This window comes from Dunckerocampus dactyliophorus, chromosome 4 (genome assembly GCF_027744805.1).
Source record: "Dunckerocampus dactyliophorus isolate RoL2022-P2 chromosome 4, RoL_Ddac_1.1, whole genome shotgun sequence".
Taxonomy (NCBI): Eukaryota; Metazoa; Chordata; class Actinopteri; order Syngnathiformes; family Syngnathidae; genus Dunckerocampus; species Dunckerocampus dactyliophorus.
The window spans coordinates 25419326-25439650 of record NC_072822.1 but is presented as its reverse complement, the minus strand read 5'-3'; the positions used below and the strand labels follow the sequence as shown (position 1 = coordinate 25439650).

The 20325-nt window shown below is 40.2% G+C and overlaps 1 protein-coding gene across 3 annotated transcripts in view; it reads left to right on the top strand.

The window, feature by feature from the left end:
- The window catches only part of si:dkey-91m11.5 (PH_BCR_vertebrate and RhoGAP_Bcr domain-containing protein), a 57238-nt gene that overhangs the window by 21625 nt on the left and 15288 nt on the right, over positions 1-20325 (top strand). For all 3 annotated transcript variants that reach the window (XM_054772248.1, XM_054772249.1, XM_054772250.1), the window contains 15 exons: positions 618-790; positions 3139-3243; positions 3485-3670; positions 7282-7389; positions 7596-7656; positions 7744-7796; positions 7863-8003; positions 14761-14882; positions 15052-15217; positions 15294-15413; positions 18053-18128; positions 18208-18312; positions 18385-18459; positions 19163-19260; positions 19520-19651. In XM_054772248.1, the coding sequence (XP_054628223.1) occupies positions 618-790; positions 3139-3243; positions 3485-3670; positions 7282-7389; positions 7596-7656; positions 7744-7796; positions 7863-8003; positions 14761-14882; positions 15052-15217; positions 15294-15413; positions 18053-18128; positions 18208-18312; positions 18385-18459; positions 19163-19260; positions 19520-19651 (1721 nt within the window). The remainder of the gene's footprint in view (positions 1-617; positions 791-3138; positions 3244-3484; positions 3671-7281; positions 7390-7595; positions 7657-7743; positions 7797-7862; positions 8004-14760; positions 14883-15051; positions 15218-15293; positions 15414-18052; positions 18129-18207; positions 18313-18384; positions 18460-19162; positions 19261-19519; positions 19652-20325) is intronic.

Sequence of the window (20325 nt, the reverse complement as noted above, 5' to 3'; positions counted from 1 at the left end):
TTCTCCTGTTTCCGTACAAACAGTAATAAAAAGTGCAAAGCTCAATGAGAAAACAAGCCCAATAAAAAAGTGTAAAACACACTGTAGACAATGTATTGCACTGAAGCACAGTTTCCCTATATTCATTGCATGGATGAGGAAGAGTGAGGTAGCTTTGTAGGCAGCACCGGTATCAGTGGAAGGAATATCATTGTTTTACATGTGAGAGTTCAGGGTGGTTGTAGCTCTCGGAAAGCTTGAGCGTGAACTGATGAAGCCTGCTCGGATGAGAGGCAAAATGTCTTTGAATACTTGATAGGACAGCCTTGATCCTAGTCTGAAATGCTGTCCTAGCTAGTCTTTGAGCATGAACTGACGAACGCAGATGAATATGGATTCAATGCCCTGAAAATGCAATGACCTGGATGAATGAGAATATGCACAGGCATTATTGAGTGGGTCCTGTCTCATTGATTCATGCAGAATATTAGCGTGAGTGACAAGTCATAGTAAATCATGTGGATTGCTACAGAAGGCCAGTCATACCAAGACCGTTTTTTCTTAAATATTACAAGGTTCTATGTCTTAAGACCATTGTTAAGACCATTTTTGTCTTTGTCTTGTCTTGCTTCCGACAGACACCGAGGCACCTCTATCATATAATTATGACCTGGAACACTCAGAAGACCACCAGCCTCGTCACGATGCTCTGTCCCTCACCGGGTCTCCTTCCTCCTCGCCACAGCTCCGCTCTAAGAGTCGATGCAGCCGAGACACACGGTCATCTTGTTCCCTCGAGTCAGCACTGTCGGTAATATCTTTTCGCTGTGCTTATGTTGATATGTTGTCCTTCACTTTTGCTGCTGTTGATGTGTCATCTTCTAATTTAGCTGCTGTCTTTGTCTTTGTCTGTGCTGACATCTTGTTGACTTGATATTTATTGGTATCTACTCCTGAGTGGTGCTGCTGGGACACAATTTTGATAGATTACCAGAGGCGTCCAAACTACGACCCGGAAGCTTGGCCTGTATCAAAGTCTAAAAATATAATGGACTATGGCCCACACATAATATGTACTTAATTGTTTTGTACGTCTTAGCTTAAACACTAGGTGGAGCTACTGTCTTGAACAAGGCCACGTGAATGAAATGTTGTCATCATGAGGAGAAGGAAAGTTTGGGTTGGGAAATATTTCCCCAGCGGACCGCTCATTGACGGCAGAATTCCCTCACAAACACAAACTCCCCGCTCCCGAACTCAACAACATGTTGACGTGGCCACCAGCTAAGTCGACGAAAAAACTTGGAAACTCATCTTGCTTGGTTAGCTTAGTTTAGCAGAGCATGCTATTGAAGCGCTGTGTGCGACTCAGGCTGTATGAGTGTGTTCACACCGTGTTATGTGTTCACTGTTAATAAAGCGATTGGAATTGCACCGCAACTATGTCTTCTGGAACCACAAGCACAGGCATTTCAGTTTTGTTGAGGATTTTGTAGCAATTAGTGCAGAGCCTGACATCCCGTTAGAAAAGTTAGCAAAGCTAGTGGACGACATTACTCCCCTTCCACCGAGTTCGGGCGCAGGCTGGTAGGTACTGCGAAATTTTTGGCCTGGACAGAGGGGCTTGGATTGGAGCTAATTAGTTGCACCACAGTGTTTGCTGTAGTAGTAGTAGTAGTAGTAGTAGTAGTACTGACAAGTTGCATGCTTTGAGGAACAAAAGCAACACATGTCCACTTTATGTAAAATGCAAACGATTCAAGAACTCATCCTGTAATAAGCAGTCAGTGCATCAATGCTTAACAGTTAACAGTTTTTAGTAGAATGCGCTTCTTTACTTTTCATTTAGACCAGGGGTGTCCAAAGTGCGGTCTGGGGGCCATTGGCGGTCTGTGGCTCGTTTTTTTTTATTGGGCTGTGTCACATGTTAATAAAATTCAACAACAACAAAAAAAAACACAGCAAAAATGGGAAAAATAGAGCTAAAGGCACTACATAAAGAGAAAAAGCCTGAATGTTGACACTGTTGACAAAAAATAACACAAAACTTTGTCTAGTACTGTAAATTTTGTTTAAACTTCTTACAATATATAAAAAACATTCAAATGTCTTTTCAAATATATGTAACTTTTCAGTATGAGGCTCTCTGTGGAAAAGGTTTGGACACCCCTGCTATATACAGGAGACCTAATTTCTAAGACCACCCCCGAATAGCGGAAGAAAACAAGGCGAGTAATTGAGATGCCCATAAAAATGTTTCTTTTTGACACACGGCTTGCTTTAGCCTAGTCATCAGGCTTGCAGTAGAGGCTTGCAGGCTAGAAAAGGTGTTTCTTCAACAGTCACAGAACACAACTATGGTGTGTTCCAGAACCACCGAACAAAGAGCGAAATTGCAACGCTTCACAAAAAAAACATATCAGTATGTATAAATAGCATGTATAAAGTGTGCTTTCTAACAGTGTTACATGAATGCTGTACATTTTACCTGTTCTGTTATGTTTTCTAAAAACAATTGCCTATTTTTTGAGAAGTAAAAGAAAAATGGAAAAAAAAGAAAATCTTTATATTTAGACCAGAAATGTGAGAATGCTGAACTGCGAATATGGGCATCCACTGTACTGTGATTGGTAAATGGCTCTATACATAGCTGTTCAAAGTGGATGTATAAGCCAGATGAGTGTTTTTCTGTATAAAAGAGGGTCGCTGAACACACAGAAAACATAGTGAGGGCAAATAGATGTTAAGAGACCCGCATCCCCTCCCCCTCTTGCCCCGTTCCTCCTGCATGTAAGGTATTCTTATCCTCTCATGTGCACTACTGGTGGTCTTCAACACTGAGGGAGGCTAATATAATGACTGTTGCTCCAACATGATAAACTGCACCAGGATGACTGATGCCTTTGACCTGTTGGAATAATAAGTTTTGGTCTAGAAACACATTTGTCAAGATACCACACGTGTCTGACTGAGGCCCTGTGGAATGTAAAACTCCTCCAGAGTTGAATCAAATATGCTTTGTCCTTAATCTTACAATAATATATGAAGTCTATGGACGATTAATTATGATTAATTATGATTAATTATGCTTCACACAGCCATCCACAGGAAACTGCTATGTCCCTGTATGATTGTTTTCTCTCTGCCATGTCTCATCAGGTGGAGCTGGATCAGGAAAAAGATGTGGAGATGAGGAAGTGGGTCTTGTCGGGAATCCTGGCCAGTGAGGAGACCTACCTCAGCCACCTAGAAGCACTTTTGATTGTATGTTTGACTCGTGACACACAAGTCATTTTAATTGTGTTATAATGGTAAAAAGGTCAGCTGGGGTAGGCTCCAGCTCAGGACAACAGGGCATCGGGTAGAAAACGGATGGATTGTTACATTAAGTAACATAAGGTTATGACATGCTTAACAAGTTATATCACATGATTACGTACATTTACAGATCTTATTTAATCTTCATTCACACCACATGTTTAACATGTTGACACTGTTTTTCAAGCCCATGAAGCCTCTCAGAGCTGCTGCCACAACGTCCCAACCAATGCTGACCATTCAACAGATCGAGACCATTTTCTTCAAAGTACCAGAGCTCTATGAGATTCATAAAGACTTCTATGACGCTCTGCTTCCTCGTGTCCAAGACTGGAGTTACCAGCAGTGTGTGGGAGACCTCTTCCAGAGACTGGTACAATCTCATTTTCAGATTTATTCAACCACCACTCCCCACCCAGGGTGTCAGGAAATTATTGAGGGGAAAAAAACAAGCTGTGGCACATCAACAAAACCTGTTTTTCTGCTTCTAGCTTGCTAACATACAGAGCTAAGGACCAAAGGGAGTAAAACATGACAAGCAAAACTGTGCTGGCAATGTTTAGAACTACAAATGAACTTTCTCCTGTTGCATTTTGAATGTCATAAAGGAGACGTAGCCGCGCTGAGTGCTTATAGATGGGGGGAGAGGCCTACAGCAGCACCCGCTGTTCGTTGAAAAGAGCCATATGCGTTTTCACATCAGTTTCCAAAAAGGCAACAAAAAGTTACTAGATTTGTCATATACAGTAATCCCTCGTTTATTACGGTTCATTGTTTGCAGACCCGACCGTGATAAGTGAATTATTGCAAACTCGGATTCCTTATTTATAAAAAAATATAGTTTCGTTAGAGCACAGAAAACCAGTTTACGACCTGCTAAATAGTTTTTTAACATTATTAGAGCCCTCTAAACATAAAATAACACCCCATAGTGAGCTTTACACTCATATTACCCAATATCGTAAACATGATAACAGAAAAATTTAATATAAGGTATAAATAAGACTCTCATTTGTGTGTGTTGCTGTAAATGTGTTCCGGTGGCGCCAGTAGGATGTGACGTCGGGGGTTCAGAGTTGAGTTTTAGCTTGGTGTGGGTTACAGCTACAACTGTAGAATAGTCGAATACATAATTTAGGCAAACATATGTAAAATTAGCTTAAATATACATATTTTTGGGCAAATAATAGGTCGTATTCAACCACGGAACAGCATGATTTATTAATTAATATATTATTTTTTTAAATGATAGAGTGAAGCCGCAAAATTTGAAGTGCCAACTGGACTTTGTGGGACGACTGTACTTGCAAAATATTGCAACAAAGTCGCTAAGTTAGCAACACTGCTTTGTTGTCTTATTCTCTGGCAAACCAGGTGTGTATGACGTTTGTTAAGAAGCAGAGTTACAATGCATACTGCTACCTAATGTATGGCGTTATAACAACAAGCTACGTTCACAGACAGTCCCATTTATGAACAAGGGCGAACAGGGAGTACCAATCTTTGTGACTGGCCGCCACAAATGAGTGATCGTATGGGACACACTGCGTTCGTATGTCATGTTGCATTAAGTTTGATTCCAAAGATTATTTTAGTTTTAGATAATTAGATTAGATTATTACATAAATTACTATATACAAACATAGAAATATATTTAAAAATACTTCTATTAAGTTTTCAGTTGCAGAGCCCTTCCCTTAAAACACAATTTTCCTGAATCAAAAATCCTAAATATCATACCTTATCTGAAAAGAGGCTTTCCAGAGAACAAAAGATTGGACTCATTGTGTACATTTTGCAGTGCACATGTGAGCAGACTGCCTGGAGTCATCTCTCAGCCCCATAAAAGCCTCGCCTTGCCACATGACAAGCAGTAAAGGAGAACAAAACCGTTCTATAGGAGGCTGCCAGATAAGACCTTGTTCAGTGTTGGAGAAAGATGAAAAACATTAATACGTGGATTTATTTACAGACGCGTGACGAATCAATCAGTCTCCCTTGCTGGCTTTCGTTCCATTTGTATTGGTGAATCAAGGCCTGAGCGCCGCATACATGACACAGCAATTTCCAGTGGGTGTCATCTGCTGTTAAAGGAAAAGGAAGTATATTTTTATGCACTGTTTGACAAGACAGTACACACTTCATCTATCCTTCCTCTATCTATAGTGTGACTATACTGAAAAATATAAATGCAGCACTTGGGTTTTTACTCACATCTTGCATGAGGTGAACTGCCAGTTTCTGTCAGCATGTTGCCAATAATACAGTATAAAGTTGCAGAAACATGTAAACATGACTTTCTACATCCCGTGTAATGTTTTTAAGGTAAGTGTGACACAATTATTCTTGGTAATCGGACAATAAAATACACAGAGATGTCATATGGGAGGCACTTTGAGCGCTTGCTTCAACCTGAGGCGTGGGGGTGTGCCTGAGGTGGAATGTGCTTGTCACTGCCATCCTTCCATAGAGAGGAAAAAAGTTTTTTTTTACAGCTGAAGAGCAGTAAGTCAAATGTATTAAAGACATTTTTATGCTCTGCTGAATGAATTTAATAATTTGACTACCATGATGGAAGACTATATACCCAAGCTCACCAGGCGGTGATCAGACTTTTAGTATCAGAGCTTTTCTTGGAGAAGGATAGGGTGCATATACTTCATATACAGTAAGAACTAGGGCTGTCAAAGTTAACGCGTTAACGTAAATTTCCTTTAACGGCACTTTTTTTTTTTTTACGCACATCCTCTTTGATCCTCAGCCCACACTGTAGTTTAAGGAAACACAGCAGTGAATGCGGTGTCACAAGCGGGAACAAATACAATCTAATCCAACTCATCACCAGGTGGTGATCAGTTGCTAGCTCAGCCCCTCTCTTCGCCCATGCGTCCAAAACATGTGGATGCAGGTCTGATGATACGACTACAAAGTTGGTGGTAGACGTGCGGCCTAGCGTGTCCTGGTGCTAGGTGCACTTCTGTATATCCTTAGAGGAAAAGGTTTCTTGAGACGTCATCTGTACTTCTGTGAAGAAGGTGTCGGACGTTTCGCTCCTCATCCGAAGAGCTTCGTCAGCGAACTAATAAGTGCTGGTAGCCTAGGCCTTAAATACAGTAAGAGTGGGCGGAAATGGTGTGCCAACACCCTCCTTCTATTGGTTCCTTACACTAAGCCTGGGCGGAGATCCTTATGTTTCGAACATGGTGTTTGTTGTAGACAAACTATGGTTAGCACAGAAGTCCAATAACATCACACCTCACGGGTTCAGATCGTGGAGGCCGTTCCACCCAATCATTGCCCACATGGGTGTTGAAATCTCCCAGTAGAACAAATGACTTTTTAACTCAAGTGACACACAAACAATGGTACATGTATGCAGTACATTTTACCTGTATTATCACATATTGATATTTATATTAGATTATCAATTTATTGTGAATGAGATGCGTTTTCTGCTAAAAAAAAAAAAAAAAAAGTATTTTTTTCAGATTAAAAAGAAATTGACAAAAAAAATCAGCAAACTTCCACGACCTTGTATGATGAATCACAAATGTGTGGGGACCCACTGCTTATAGTCTCTGGCAGACCAGGTGGGTTATGATGTGTTTATAAGTGCCAGGTATCACCAAGTCTATATGTGGCGGCCCAAATTTATTTGTGATGGACCATGTATGGGAAACACTGCATTTAATTTCACCAGAAAATGGGGAACCGCTATCCTTCCAAGTTTTAACAATGTGCTGGCAAGTTTGTAACCCAATGTTAGTAGTTGCTGCAATATACTTTGTTGTTTTCTATGCTTGAAACCAACCAATAATTTGCAGCACAATAACATATTTTACACACTAGGTCATGTCTTGTGTCAAGAAATTAGAAGCTACACACTGCATCAGTCCATGGAAGCCTCTTACCTATTTGCTTAGTTAAGTCCAGCAACTTTGTTTTGATCAGAATCCTGATTAGTATTCTTGTCATTCCCCGCAGGCCAGCCAGCTGGGAGTGTACCGGGCCTTTGTGGATAACTATAAGGTTGCTGTGGAGACAGCAGACAAGTGCTGCCAGGCAAACACACATTTTGCCCAGATATCCGAGGTATGTAATCACTCTGCACACAGCAGGGACTGCAGCAGTCAAGCGTTTGATGCGGTGCAGCTGCTCGGGACAAGTGATGACAGAGCAGTTTTTTAATGGTCCGCCTAGTGTAAAGAGAGACAAAGCTCTTTGATTGTTTTAATTGCACCATTGTGCTATGGGGGCAGTCACTTGGATTTAATGTACTTATTTTGTCTTCCTGCCAGAATCTCAAGGTCAAAAGCACAAAGGACTGCAAAGATCAATCCTCTAAGAAATCCCTAGAGAGTGAGTATTGAGTGCAGAAATGACAGGCTTGACATGTTGATTATTTGTAGAGATGCAGTTTTGAGCTAACCCCTGCCCTCTCTACAGCTCTTCTCTACAAGCCTGTCGACCGAGTGACCCGCAGCACACTCGTTCTGCATGTAAGTCCACCTGAAGAGTCGTAACGCAAAGTCCCATCTGAAATGACCTTCGTTTTCGTATTCTAGGATTTACTGAAGCATACTCCCTGCAGCCACCCCGACTATCCACTGTTGCAGGATGCCCTGCGCATCTCACAGAACTTCTTGTCCAGCGTTAATGAAGAAATCACCCCTCGCAGGCAGTCCATGACAGTCAAGAAGGGAGAGGTCAGTAAAACATTAAATCGTTTCAATATTTTTTTTTTAATTATATTTCACCGCGTAGCTCAGTGGACCCATCAAGTCCTTCATCAAGTCCTGGTGCCTTAAGTCGACGTCAACATACATGGTCAACCGCTTTTGGCGACATAAAATTTGAGAGCCAAAGTGGTCATTTCTATGAAAAATACAAATGAACATGAAAATATGCACAAATTTAAGTAAAGCATGGCAGTATCAACCTGGATTCTACCACAGAATCTAACAAAGTACACCCATTTTGTATTTTTTTGTATTGAAGAAAGATCTGTGCATGTTGGAAAGCTTTATTGTCATTGTAGTCAGGACGGCAACATTATCGCGGCAGCTCTATCGGATAAGAGTACAGTGGAACCTCGGTTAGCATACGCCCTCGTTAGCATGTAAACTTACGCCAAAATTTTGCCTTTATTACATTGTCTGGTTAGCGTACAATATGAGGCGCGTCCTGTTGTGCTATTAATAAACTTGGCGAGTGAAACTGTGTTCTTAATGTATTTTCATCACAAAACATCCTTGTTAGCAGCTTGCTAACACATGGAAACAGGAACTGCAAGTCAGCGTCGTCGCCCGTCTATCTTGTAATCTGTAGTTTTTTGCTAATTAACACAGCTACGGCACAAGTTTAAAAAATGTTAACACAAAACACCTTTTTATAGTTCTACACTTACAGTAATACCTCTTTTATCGCACCCGACCGTCACAAGTAAATTCCGCTAAGTAGGATTCCTTAATTATAAACAGAATATTTGCGTAGTAGAGCAGCGAAAACCTGTTTATGACCTTCTAAATATGGGTTTTAACATGGTTAGAGCCCTCTAGACATGAAATAACACCCCATAGTCATCTTTACACTCGTATTACACAATATAGTAGACCTAATAAGCGTATATAAGCCAGAGACATAAATATGGCATAAGACATAAATAAGACTTGTGTCTGTGTGTGTTGCTGTAAATGTGTTCCCAAGGGGAGCAGAGTAAGTGGTGGACAGGAAATGACGTTGGGGGTTCAGAGTTGAGTTTTAGCTTGCCGTGGTTTACGGCTGCAACAATAGCCTATCATCACAACGTCTTTGAATGCGTCTTCTGAATGCCGTATATTTGTATTTTAGTTCATTTAGCGATTTTTGCTTGAAAATCCTTCATTTAGACAGCGTGATTTATTCATGAATATATTTTTGAAAACTTGTGGTAGCGTGATGCCGTGAAATTCTAAGTGCGAAGTGACGTGGGATTACTGCATGCACACACAGAGGAATGTCTGTCAACAAACTTCCATAATTTAACAAAAGCCTTTATCACCCATTCTTTTGTCTCCGGTGAAAGTCACTGGTAAATGTGCAAGCGATGGCTAGTTTCCTTTATGGTTATTTCGACAACTGCTTATGTCGACGTCAGCTAGCCAGACCGAGGGGCGTCGACATTAAAAGGCCTGATCAAAAATGGTGCCCTTACAAAGGTAATGTTCAATGTTCATTCCATTAACACTGTCTGAGGTATTTTCCAAATGTTACAGTATGTTGTTGTTGTACTTTACAGTTATGTAGAGCAGCGCTTAATTGTACTGAGAGGTATTTCTAATATTTTCTTAGATATATACTGTGATTATGCAGTGCAAAGTAAAACTACACCGATAAAAATGTTGTTCAAAGGGTACCTGTATGTGTCAAACAAAACTGAGCAGCTATTATCGTTTTCTTTTGTCTGGGGCATTACATAATACAGGTATATCTAACGTAGCGTCCAGTTGGTAGGGCTATATGTGTTAATCTGACGTTGCTTCATTGTGCAGCCGCACAAAATGAGAACTGTTTCAGCTTGTTCCATTTTTGCACACCTTGTTCGTTTTCCCAAGAGCAAATTCAATGGAGTGGAAAGTGTGCTTGACGCCCACTCCTTTTCTTACTTAACTGACTTTCATTCAGGCTTTTTTGTGTCCCCCTGCAGTGACTCAGGCTTGTGCTCTAACTTTTAATATTGTCAAATGTAAGAGCAACATAGAAATGTGTTGGATGTTTTGCAAAGTGCAAACCATAAACGACACCAGCAGCCAAGAATTGCTGCTTTCAGCTGAATGCTAATGTCAGCATGGCATTTATGCTAACTTATGTTCTTCCCGTTTAATATTTATGCATATGGCATGCATCACGTTGGCAGTACATAATGACAAAGGACCCCTGAGGGTGGCGATGCCAGATTCAAAGGATTATGCTTATGGTTTAATATATTTCAATATGCTTACAAAAGTTACACTGAAGTACATCATATGTTTAGACTTTACGCAATTGAACATGCTTATTTAATCCTACCTCTTCTCCGTGTCTCAACAATTTACTGATAGTTGGTTCACTTCCAGTGTTTAATATGTACCATTTTCTATTAGTAAAAGAAAAGCATAAAAACCGTAGTAGCAAAGTGAAATAAGGTTTGTAGATGGCTTGTTTCAATATTATAAAAAAAAAATGATAACAAGATAAGATTAAAAAAAAAATGTATTACAAAATAAATATTATTAAAAAAAAATAAAAACGTAACATAAGTAAATAAATAAATAAAAATTGACAGAGACGGGTACACAGGGTATTGTAAAACTGACATCAACATCCATCCATCCATCCATCCATTTTCTATGCCGCTTTTCCTCACTAGAGCTTCTGCGGGCATGCTGGAGCCTATCCCAGCTGACTTTGGGCGACAGGCGGGGTACACTCTGGACTGGTCGCCAGCCCATCGCAGGGCACACTGACATCAACATCATATCAATAATTGAAATAACTAAATGAATTTAATTCTACACACAAACTACAATATACACACTTCCATTTTAAAATCCAATCCAATCCAACCCTGTGAAAGGCATCCTCTCCCACAGTTTCACTCCATTTATGCTGTTGACGGTAAAAGCTCGGTGCTCAGGGTACATGGAAGTGCCAATAAAAGCTGGCCGCTGACTCATCCCGGCCCGTCTGCTGAAGTTGTGAAGGAAGCGGAGCAAAAGGAAGCTTGTGACTAAACAGTGCGAACACCGGAGGCGGGGGTCTCTGAATTGCAAATGAGGAAGACCTGCTGAGCAACTAGAAGAGCTCACTCCCATCCTTCCTGACTACACGGTCACTGCTGTGGAAGGGGGTCTCCTCCTCCACAAACCCCTACCAGCTCTTTGCCCTGGGTGTGTACCCTCTTACCTAGGGGTCCCCAACCACCGTTGGCGGGCCGAATCGGGCCATGGAAAATGATTAAAAAAAGACAAATTTTAAAAAATCGTTTAGGAAATGACTACATATACTACTATACTGTTAGAAAGCCCATGGGCCGCACGGTGGCCGAGTGGTTAGCATGTTGGCCACGCAGTCAAGAGATCGAGAAGACCAGGGTTAAAATCTCCGTTGGGCATCTCTGGATGAATGGAAAGCCCATAGTTTTTGCATGTTTACGTCGTTTTGTTTCAAGATGTTTCGCGTAACGCTTATTCACAGCGGTCTTTGAAAGCACCATAGTTGTGTGCTCTGACACAAAGTGAACGTTCTGATCTGATGCTGCCACAAATAAAATCATCGTTGTTCGCAAATGCTGGTGTTGAGTGTAAACGCGTAAAGGTGAGGTTTAATGACGTTATTATGTCTGGGTTGACTGCTAGTGTTCATATTTATTTGATGTCAAGTTAATTCATGCAAATTTATGCTCATCAAAAACTAAATCATCTTTTGTCTGGAAAACAAACTCCAGGCTTGCACCGGCGGTGAGTCTGTATTCAGTTTGTGCTTATAATTTGATGTTGTGGAAGCTACTTTTCTGAGATTTTTGTTCATTGCAGTCAGAGAATATCTCTAGAGTGCTTTTATTGTGAAGGTGAGAAGTGGTTTGTTTGTAGTGACTCTTCATGTTAAGCTTTCACAGCATCAGTGGTCATTTTAATAAAACCATCGGTTAGATATTTAGTTTTATGCAAAACACATACTGTAAATAAATAGCATTACCGGAACATTACCCCCCCAAAGAGTTTCCAAACAATATAACAATATATAAATATAATACTACATATCAACAGTGTAACAATATAAACAAAAAAACATGTATCTGAGAAAATATACGTAGAAGACAAATGGAAAAATATGAATCTTATCATGCTAGTATTTATCCGATGTTGATGCTTTTTTGTAGATGCATATTTTAAAAAATGGGTGCACTAACAGCTGCCTTTTCCATTGGATTATTGAGCAGTTGCCGTCCTGTTTGTGTCATGAAAGCAATAAGCGGATGTAATCTTTCTGAAACCAGGACACTGTCGGACGTATTGGAGTGCCTCTCAACCACCACTGAACAGCATGTGCAGCATGGATTTCCTTGTTTTGGCCGTGCTGCAGTGTTTGGCAACAAAGTTTCACATGGGATGTGTCACAATGTAAACAGCCTCCACCCTCAGGTCAAAGGCCTGAGCACGAACAGCCACTTCAGAGGGAAAACACTGCTTTTCTTGCTGTCCAGTTTGTCGTTCAGATTCAGCTTTACTTGACTAGTAGCGATTCAATGGGGAAATCCATGTTTATACTGTACATAAAGTTCACTCGTAGTCTTGACAGTCCTGTTACATTGTATCTGTCTGACTTCTTCCTCCTACTTGCTTTCTGCACCAGCAGTCCGATTTGGTCACTCAAACAGCCTAATGGCTGTGGCTGTCTTTTTTTTTTTTTCCGGTGGCCTCTGGGGCAGTTCTGATTGTGCCCTTTGAATGCTGCCTGGCAACAAACACAAACGTGTAACATTGGTAGGAAAAATTACCCAAGCAATTCTGTTGAGCTACTGTACATCACTGCATTACTGAACATCTACAAAGTTTATTTCAGTTGTGATGTTTGCTCATGATTCACAAGTCTGTAAGGCTGTTAGACTGGCAGAGGTTGAAATTTGATGTACTATAGTATAGGGTTGGGCAACACTGAAAATTTTGGTATCAATCCGATACCAAGTAAAACAAGGCCAGTATTGCCGATGCAGATAGTCTTTACTTGAAATGTTTCAACATCCTTGAATGATTTGCTTTTAATTTGTTGACCATGATTATAATCAGAATAAAGCACAAGGCAGAGATTTTAGGCAAACAAAAAATGCAAATTTTTATCGACAAACTTATTTGTGAACAATTTAACAATATAGTCGCCACATTGTGCTTTGAATTTCACGTTTTTTCAAAATATATGACTAAACAATCGCTGTTTTGTGGTTGACTACGGCCTATTATTAATCAAAAAAATTGCATATTTAAGCAAATGTTGAGAATTTTTTTGCCTGAATTAAACATTTTCAAGCATAAAAATAGCTTAATGCTATTATGCTATGCCTTTCCTCTCTTGTCCGTCTTTTCCGACACATCCAAGTGCGCGCCATTTATTGTTTCCGCATACGTAAGCGTATGTTTTGACCTGGACACGGCGTGCTGGATGATGACGTCACTAAGCGTCACTGCAACTCGACCGCAAACTACCAGGCGTACAAAACGTCCTTACTTTGCATATTGTCCCCATAAATGTCACTTAAAAGAAGTTTCAAATAAAGACAGATTATTTAAATATGAATACTGAATGAAGTGAATTAACTGACCAAAAGAAGAAAAGGCGATTCAACAGTATTTCACAGGTCCATTACAAATCCTATGACCACCACATACCTGGAAGACGATGACGTCACAGACAGACTGAATTTCTTTTCCGTCTTCATCGAATCTTTATCATTACAAGTGCTTAAAAAACACACATCCATGTAAAGCCTGCCGTGTTTAAACCCAATGCTTTATTTCCTTCAACAATATTAGATTGATAGATTGCCATCCAGAATGGAAACTTGCTAAACACACATTGATGTAGTTGGACAGTAGAAATATAAATCGATGCATCGATGTAGTGAATGAATTGTTACACCCCTATTATTTACTCTTATTATGTCTGCTTATTATGTATACTATAATACGAGTGTAAAGGTGATTATGGGGTGTTATTTCATGTCTAGAACGCTCTAATAATGTTAAAAATGTATTTCGAAGGTGACTTTGGGCGTTCAGGGTTGGGTTTTAGCTTGGCGTGGGTTATGGCCGTAACAGTAACCCGTATTCAGGATTGTGCCTATTGTGAGATCATTCAAACCTGCAATAAAAGCCTGTTACACGTATCATCACAACATCTTTGAATGTGTCTTCTGAATGCCTTATATTTGTATTTTAGTTCATCTAGCAACGTTTATGCTTAAAAATGCTTAATTTAGGCCCCAAATACTTAAAATTTGCTTCCATATGCATGTTTTTTGACTAATTTTAGGTCGTATTCCAGCATGAAACAGGATGATTTATTAATTTATATTAGAAAAAAAACACGATAGAGTGAAACCGCAAAATTGGAAGTGCAAAGTGACAAGGGATTACTGTATATAAATAAAACAATGTAACAATATCAACACAACAAAATAAAAAGAACTGAAAAATATTGATCTCGTCACGCTAATATCGAGGCAATACTGATACACCCTTGGTATCGATACTATCCATATTTGGATCGAACTGGGCCACCATTGGGCACTTTTCAGTGCTTGACGGGACATATTGTAGATACTTAGCTAAGCTCATTTCTGTTAGCACAAAAAAAATGTTTGTACTTGATATGGTTATAGCAGGCAATGATTACACCCTGAAGTGTGGTTCTAGTCCCGTTAACAACCTTGTCATTTCCTGTCTGTAGAATCGTCAGCTTCTGCGAGACCGCTTCATGGTGGAGCTGGTTGAAGGTTCCAGGAAACTCCGTCACGTCTTCCTCTTCACAGACCTGCTGCTGTGCACCAAGCTGAAGAAACAGGCTGTAGGGTGAGTCAGGGTCAACATCCTCTGCTTTATCATTCAGAGCATCCCTCTGGCAAAGTCCAATATTACATTTGCTTGAAACTGTCGGTCCTTTCCTTCAGGCTCATGCTGCAAAAAGTATGAACAAATCTCTGAAAAAGTGTATGAATGTGCACATGTTGTCCTCCAACAGCAAAGGACAACAGTATGACTGCAAGTGGTACATTCCGCTGGCTGACCTGACCTTCCAGACCATCGAGGACTGTGAATCGACCCCCATCCCTCTGGTGCAGGACGAGGAAATTGATGCCCTCAAGATCAAGATATCCCAGATCAAGAATGAGATCCAAAGAGAGAAGGTAAGAATGCGCAGAGGCGGAATCGAGAAAGTCAGAGCGTGACAAAGGCATTCACCCCACGTCTGTAAATCTGTAGAGAACCACCAAAGGACCCAAAGTGGTGGAGCGACTAAGGAAGAAGTTATCAGAGCAGGAGTCTCTGCTTCTTCTCATGTCACCCAACATGGCTTTCAGGGTGGCTAACAGAAATGGCAAGGTGAGTTTTTATGGACTGTCCAGAATATCCAGAATATTTCAACATTCTTATAGATCAAGTTTCCTTGGTCGTATTATTCAGTGACTCCCAACCACTGTGTCGTGGCAGTACGTACAGCGTACAGCATTTTTATGTGGATTTTTGAATGGGATTACAAACAAAAAAAATGGGAAAAATAGAGCAACAATCCACAATGTTATGAGAAAAAGCAAGGCTGGAGACTGGCTCCGATGATTGAACGATGGTAGCGTATGGTGCACGTGCAAGAGGGAACTGGTTTCCAGTCGCATGATCTCGGTGCAGGCGGTCCTCTGTTTACGACGTTCTGTACAATGACATTTCATGGTTAATAATGCTCTCCCATAAATTACAGTAGGTAACAACTGAATTTTGGTCCCTAAACACAAGACTAGCTCGAGAACTAGTTACAGCGTTCACCGAGGGAAGAATACGTGCCACACACAGCAAGGATGCAGGGTGTGCCTCATGCTCAGAGGAAGAATATAGTGTTTCCCTATGCAGCCACACTGAGGAACAACGACATTGTTTGTTAGGAGAGCTGCAATAATTAATCTATGAATCGATGATTCATAGATTATCCAATTGGTCGACAACTCTTTTGCTATTTTGAGTATGTGTTTTTTAAATTTAAGAATGTAAATATCCTCTGATTTCAGCCTTTCAAATGTAAATATTTTGAAATTTCCTTAGTCATCCATGAAAGCAGACCTATTATCTTTGCGTTTTAGGCAAAACAAGATACTGTATTCACAGACATCAACTTTGACTTTGGAAAACAATGATGGACATTTTTGCCTCTTTTTCGATATGTTGAGGACCAAACCACTGACTGGTTCATATTGATTTGGTCCGTCTAGGGCAGGGGTCGGCAACCTTTAGCATCAAAAGATCCATTTTGCCTCCTCTTCCAGTAAAAAAAAAAAAATCTTGAGCCGAAAAACATTACAGAGCTTATAAACTTGTCAAAGTTGTAACCTTTTTTAAATGTTACCTGTTACAGCAGCAAAATTCAACAAATAAAAGTGCAACAAGCATGTGTAGGCCTACTCTGAAATCGTTTAACACCTTTTTCAGTGGTTCCCGTATTTGTTTAAAATGAAAACCAAATGTAGCCAACTTTAACATAAAAAAAGCTCATCAGAGTTCACATTTGTGCATGTGTTGTTTGCTCAATGGCGTTTATGCCTGTGTGGATTGCCATCAATAACCATTCAACTGCGCCTGTCCTTGACTGTCTTTGCAGAGTTAGGCATTCTTTTATTGCCTGAATCATTTCTTGTTTGTTTTTTAATTTGAAGAATAGATGCTCTGATATTTTCATGAACGATTCTTTCACGTATTCTCCACCTATGAACGGCTTCCCCCTCCTTACGAACTCATGTGCAACTTGGCCATTTTCTCACTAAATCTGGCAACTTTCCCAAAAGCGACTAGTGACAAATGTAGGGACTGGTATTTGGAGAGGTAAGAGTGAAAAAACGTATCGTTCTGCCCCGCCTCACAGCAGTCACAAGCGGGGTGACACCGTCACCTCCCGCAGCACACTATCCGCCTCTCCCGGAGTCACCACCTCGCCAATTTGTGTGTCACGGGCTCCGAACACATAGCTACAGCACGCTTTTCGTTATAAAACATATTGCTATGCTCTCGTGAATTCTAGTTTAGTTTCATTTTACTGTACAGTAACTTGCTTTACACTCAAATTCTTTTCGAAAATGCACTTTCCCCTACTTCGGTGTTTCAAAAAAATCACCGAGCTCAGCAAAGGGAGCCGCAACCAGGAGGCTGAAGAGCTGCATGCGGCTCCGGAGCCGCGGCTTGCCGACCCCTGGTCTAGGGCCTAACCGATTACGCGATTAATCGAAGCAACAAGCTTCAGATTAATCGACAAAGAAAATATATTAGTCAACTGTTTGGACTTCATTATGTCTCCCAAGCGTCAGTGTACCAAAGAAAAGGAAAGCCATCTCCATGGAAGTTAAAATGAACATCATAGAAAAGTCAGAGAAAGGAGACACGCCCACCTATGTTGGTCGCTGTTGTGGTGCCAACCACTCGTCTGTTGCGACCATCATTAAGGATAGAGACTATTGAATGCTAAAGTAAGGAGCTGGTTTCATTTTATTACTGTTTGTTTGTTTTACTCATTTCGTTCTTGTACTTTTAATTACTGTAACTTATATGTGCTTAATGTGTGCTGTGCACAAGGTAAGTAATTTAAGAGTTAATGTAGGTATAATTTAGGTATAAGTTCCGATGCGTCTTAAGTTTGACTTACATGACAGTCTAGGAACAGAACTTGTTCGTAGCCAGAGGACCACCTCTACATTCACCCGAGCCTTAAAATGTTGAACATCTAATTAAGACGTTTACATGCATTTTAAAAGCATGGTTTCATCCGAGTTTATGGAATAATGCCATTTTTAGTGCATGTAAAGTACCGACTAGTATTAATTGCACAAGGATGCCTTTGTAAGGTAGCTTATTATTGAAGGTGATGGTGCCCTCTGCTGTTTAGAGCTTGTCATTACAGTAGTCAATTAAAATCATCCATCCGTCAATCTTCTATGCCCCTTATCCTCAATTAAAATTCAGTGAAATCCCTTTGTGTCATCCAGGGCTTCACCTTTCTGATCTCCTCTGACTACGAACGTGCTGAATGGAGGGAGATCATTCGTGAACAGCAAAAGAAATGCAAGTTATCTCACACTATCAGAATATGTGACTGTGTCCCAAAACGTATACCTGGAACTCTTATCGGCGTATCTTCTAGGTTTCAAAAGCTTCTCGCTCACATCTCTGGAGCTGCAGATGCTCACTAACTCATGTGTGAAACTCCAGACTGTCCACACTGTTCCTGTGACCATGAATAAAGAGGGTGAGCTTCCTAAATGTCTTTATTACACCATTTAAACATACTTGTAGTTGTGTATTTCTGTTTCCTACACAGATGATGAATCTCCGGGATTGTATGGCTTCCTAAATGTCATTGTGCACTCTGCATGTGGACTCAAGCACAGCTTAAGTAAGTGATGTATCCACACGTTTGTGATCTAGGAGCGGGGTGTGATGTCACGTAATTCTGTGTGCACCGGTTTGTTTTGTGTCTCTGCGGCTGTCAGCTGGAAGAACAGCTGCGGGGACGGGGAGCAAGTGGGATTAGTCAGGAACACAGTGTACATGCTGCCTTCGATTTCACTTTAACTTCTCACTGCTTGCTTCAACTGCAACAGGTCACACTCAACTATAAACACAAAAGCCACATATTGAAGTGGTAACTCTACAACAACAATAATAATAATACCACAGTATCATAAGTATTCACAGCGCTTCACTTTTTCCACATTTTGTAATGTTACACCCTTATCTTTAAATATTTTTGATTTTACACAATACCCCATAATGACTATATGAAAAAAAGGTTTGTTGAAATTATTGCAAATCAATAAAAAATAAAAATCTAAGAAATTACATGTACATAAGTATTCACAGCCTTTGCTCAGCACTTTAGCAGCAATTACAGCCTTCGAGTCTTTTTGAACAGGATGACACAAGTTTGGCACACCTACAGTATCTTTGGGCAGTTATGCCCATCCCTTTTTGCAGCAGCGGTGCTCAGACATTACATTTATTTAGTGAAGCGCTCTGAATACTTTGCAGATACACTTAAGAAATGAGTTTCCATTGTGTTTTCGGATTCATCTGTTATGTTTGTACTCCCCCACCAGACCTTTACTGCTCTCTTGAGGTGGATTCCTTCGGTTACTTTGTCAACAAAGCCAAAACACGCGTGTACAGGGACTCTACAGAGCCCAGCTGGAACGAGGTGAGACCCGGAATAGAGAAATAAATTTCTTGGCAGCAAATTCATATATATGTATTATGCTCCTTATCATATTTTATAAGTACCATATGCAGCGTTTATGGCAGTACTTATAGATAGGTTTGAATAAGATTGGCTCCCAGGAACGACACCAAATGTTTATGAAACCTCGCCTTAGATATTCCATAGTGCAATCAAATGAAAACAGTCCATGGATGCTCATCAGGGCGGAAAAATGTGTGTGCTCTTGTTTGCATGCAAGGAGTTTGAAATTGAGCTGGAAGGATCTCAGACGCTGAGGCTGCTCTGCTATGAAAAGTGTTGCAGCAAACCCAAACAGAGCAAAGAAGATGGCGAGATGACAGACAAGATTGTGGCCAAAGGACAGATCAAGGTAGAAGATACAATATGTTGCTTGTAATTGTGGGGTTTTTTTTCCCACCCCAAAAGAAAAATATTTTATTTTGTTTAATTTTACAATACTTTAGCTTAATATTTAGTATATGTAAAAGTACAGAAAATTCACGGTTCGGTTAGGCTCAATACTTTTGTGCAGGGGTGTCCAAAGTGTTTACAGACCATGGCTGTTTTTTTTTATTGGCCCTCGGCACCGAGCGAAAGAAGATGTCAAGGATGTGAAGGACGTCAGAAACATTGTGTTTTACTCCGCCAACACAGATATGCGGTCCAGCTCAAATATGACCCCCTACATTAGTTTAACAGTACACTACATAACTGTGTGTGTGTGTGTGGTTTTATTGGAGTGTTTTTTTTCTTAACAGAGACAGAGTCCATTTTATTTTCATTGACTTTTTTTTAATCTTTTTGTGTTTGTTTAATTGATTATGTTGTTTATTTGTTTGTTTAATTTATTTAAAAGCCTCTTGACATCCCAAATGCAATGTTAAATACTCTCCAGAAATGTTATATTTTAAGTAAATTTTTATTAGTTTATTGTTCATTATTGTGCCATATAATTAAGGAAAAAATTGTCTCCAAAAATTTTGTCTATAATATCGATTATCAACAATAATTTGTAGGACAATTATCGACCGGCAAAATTTTTTA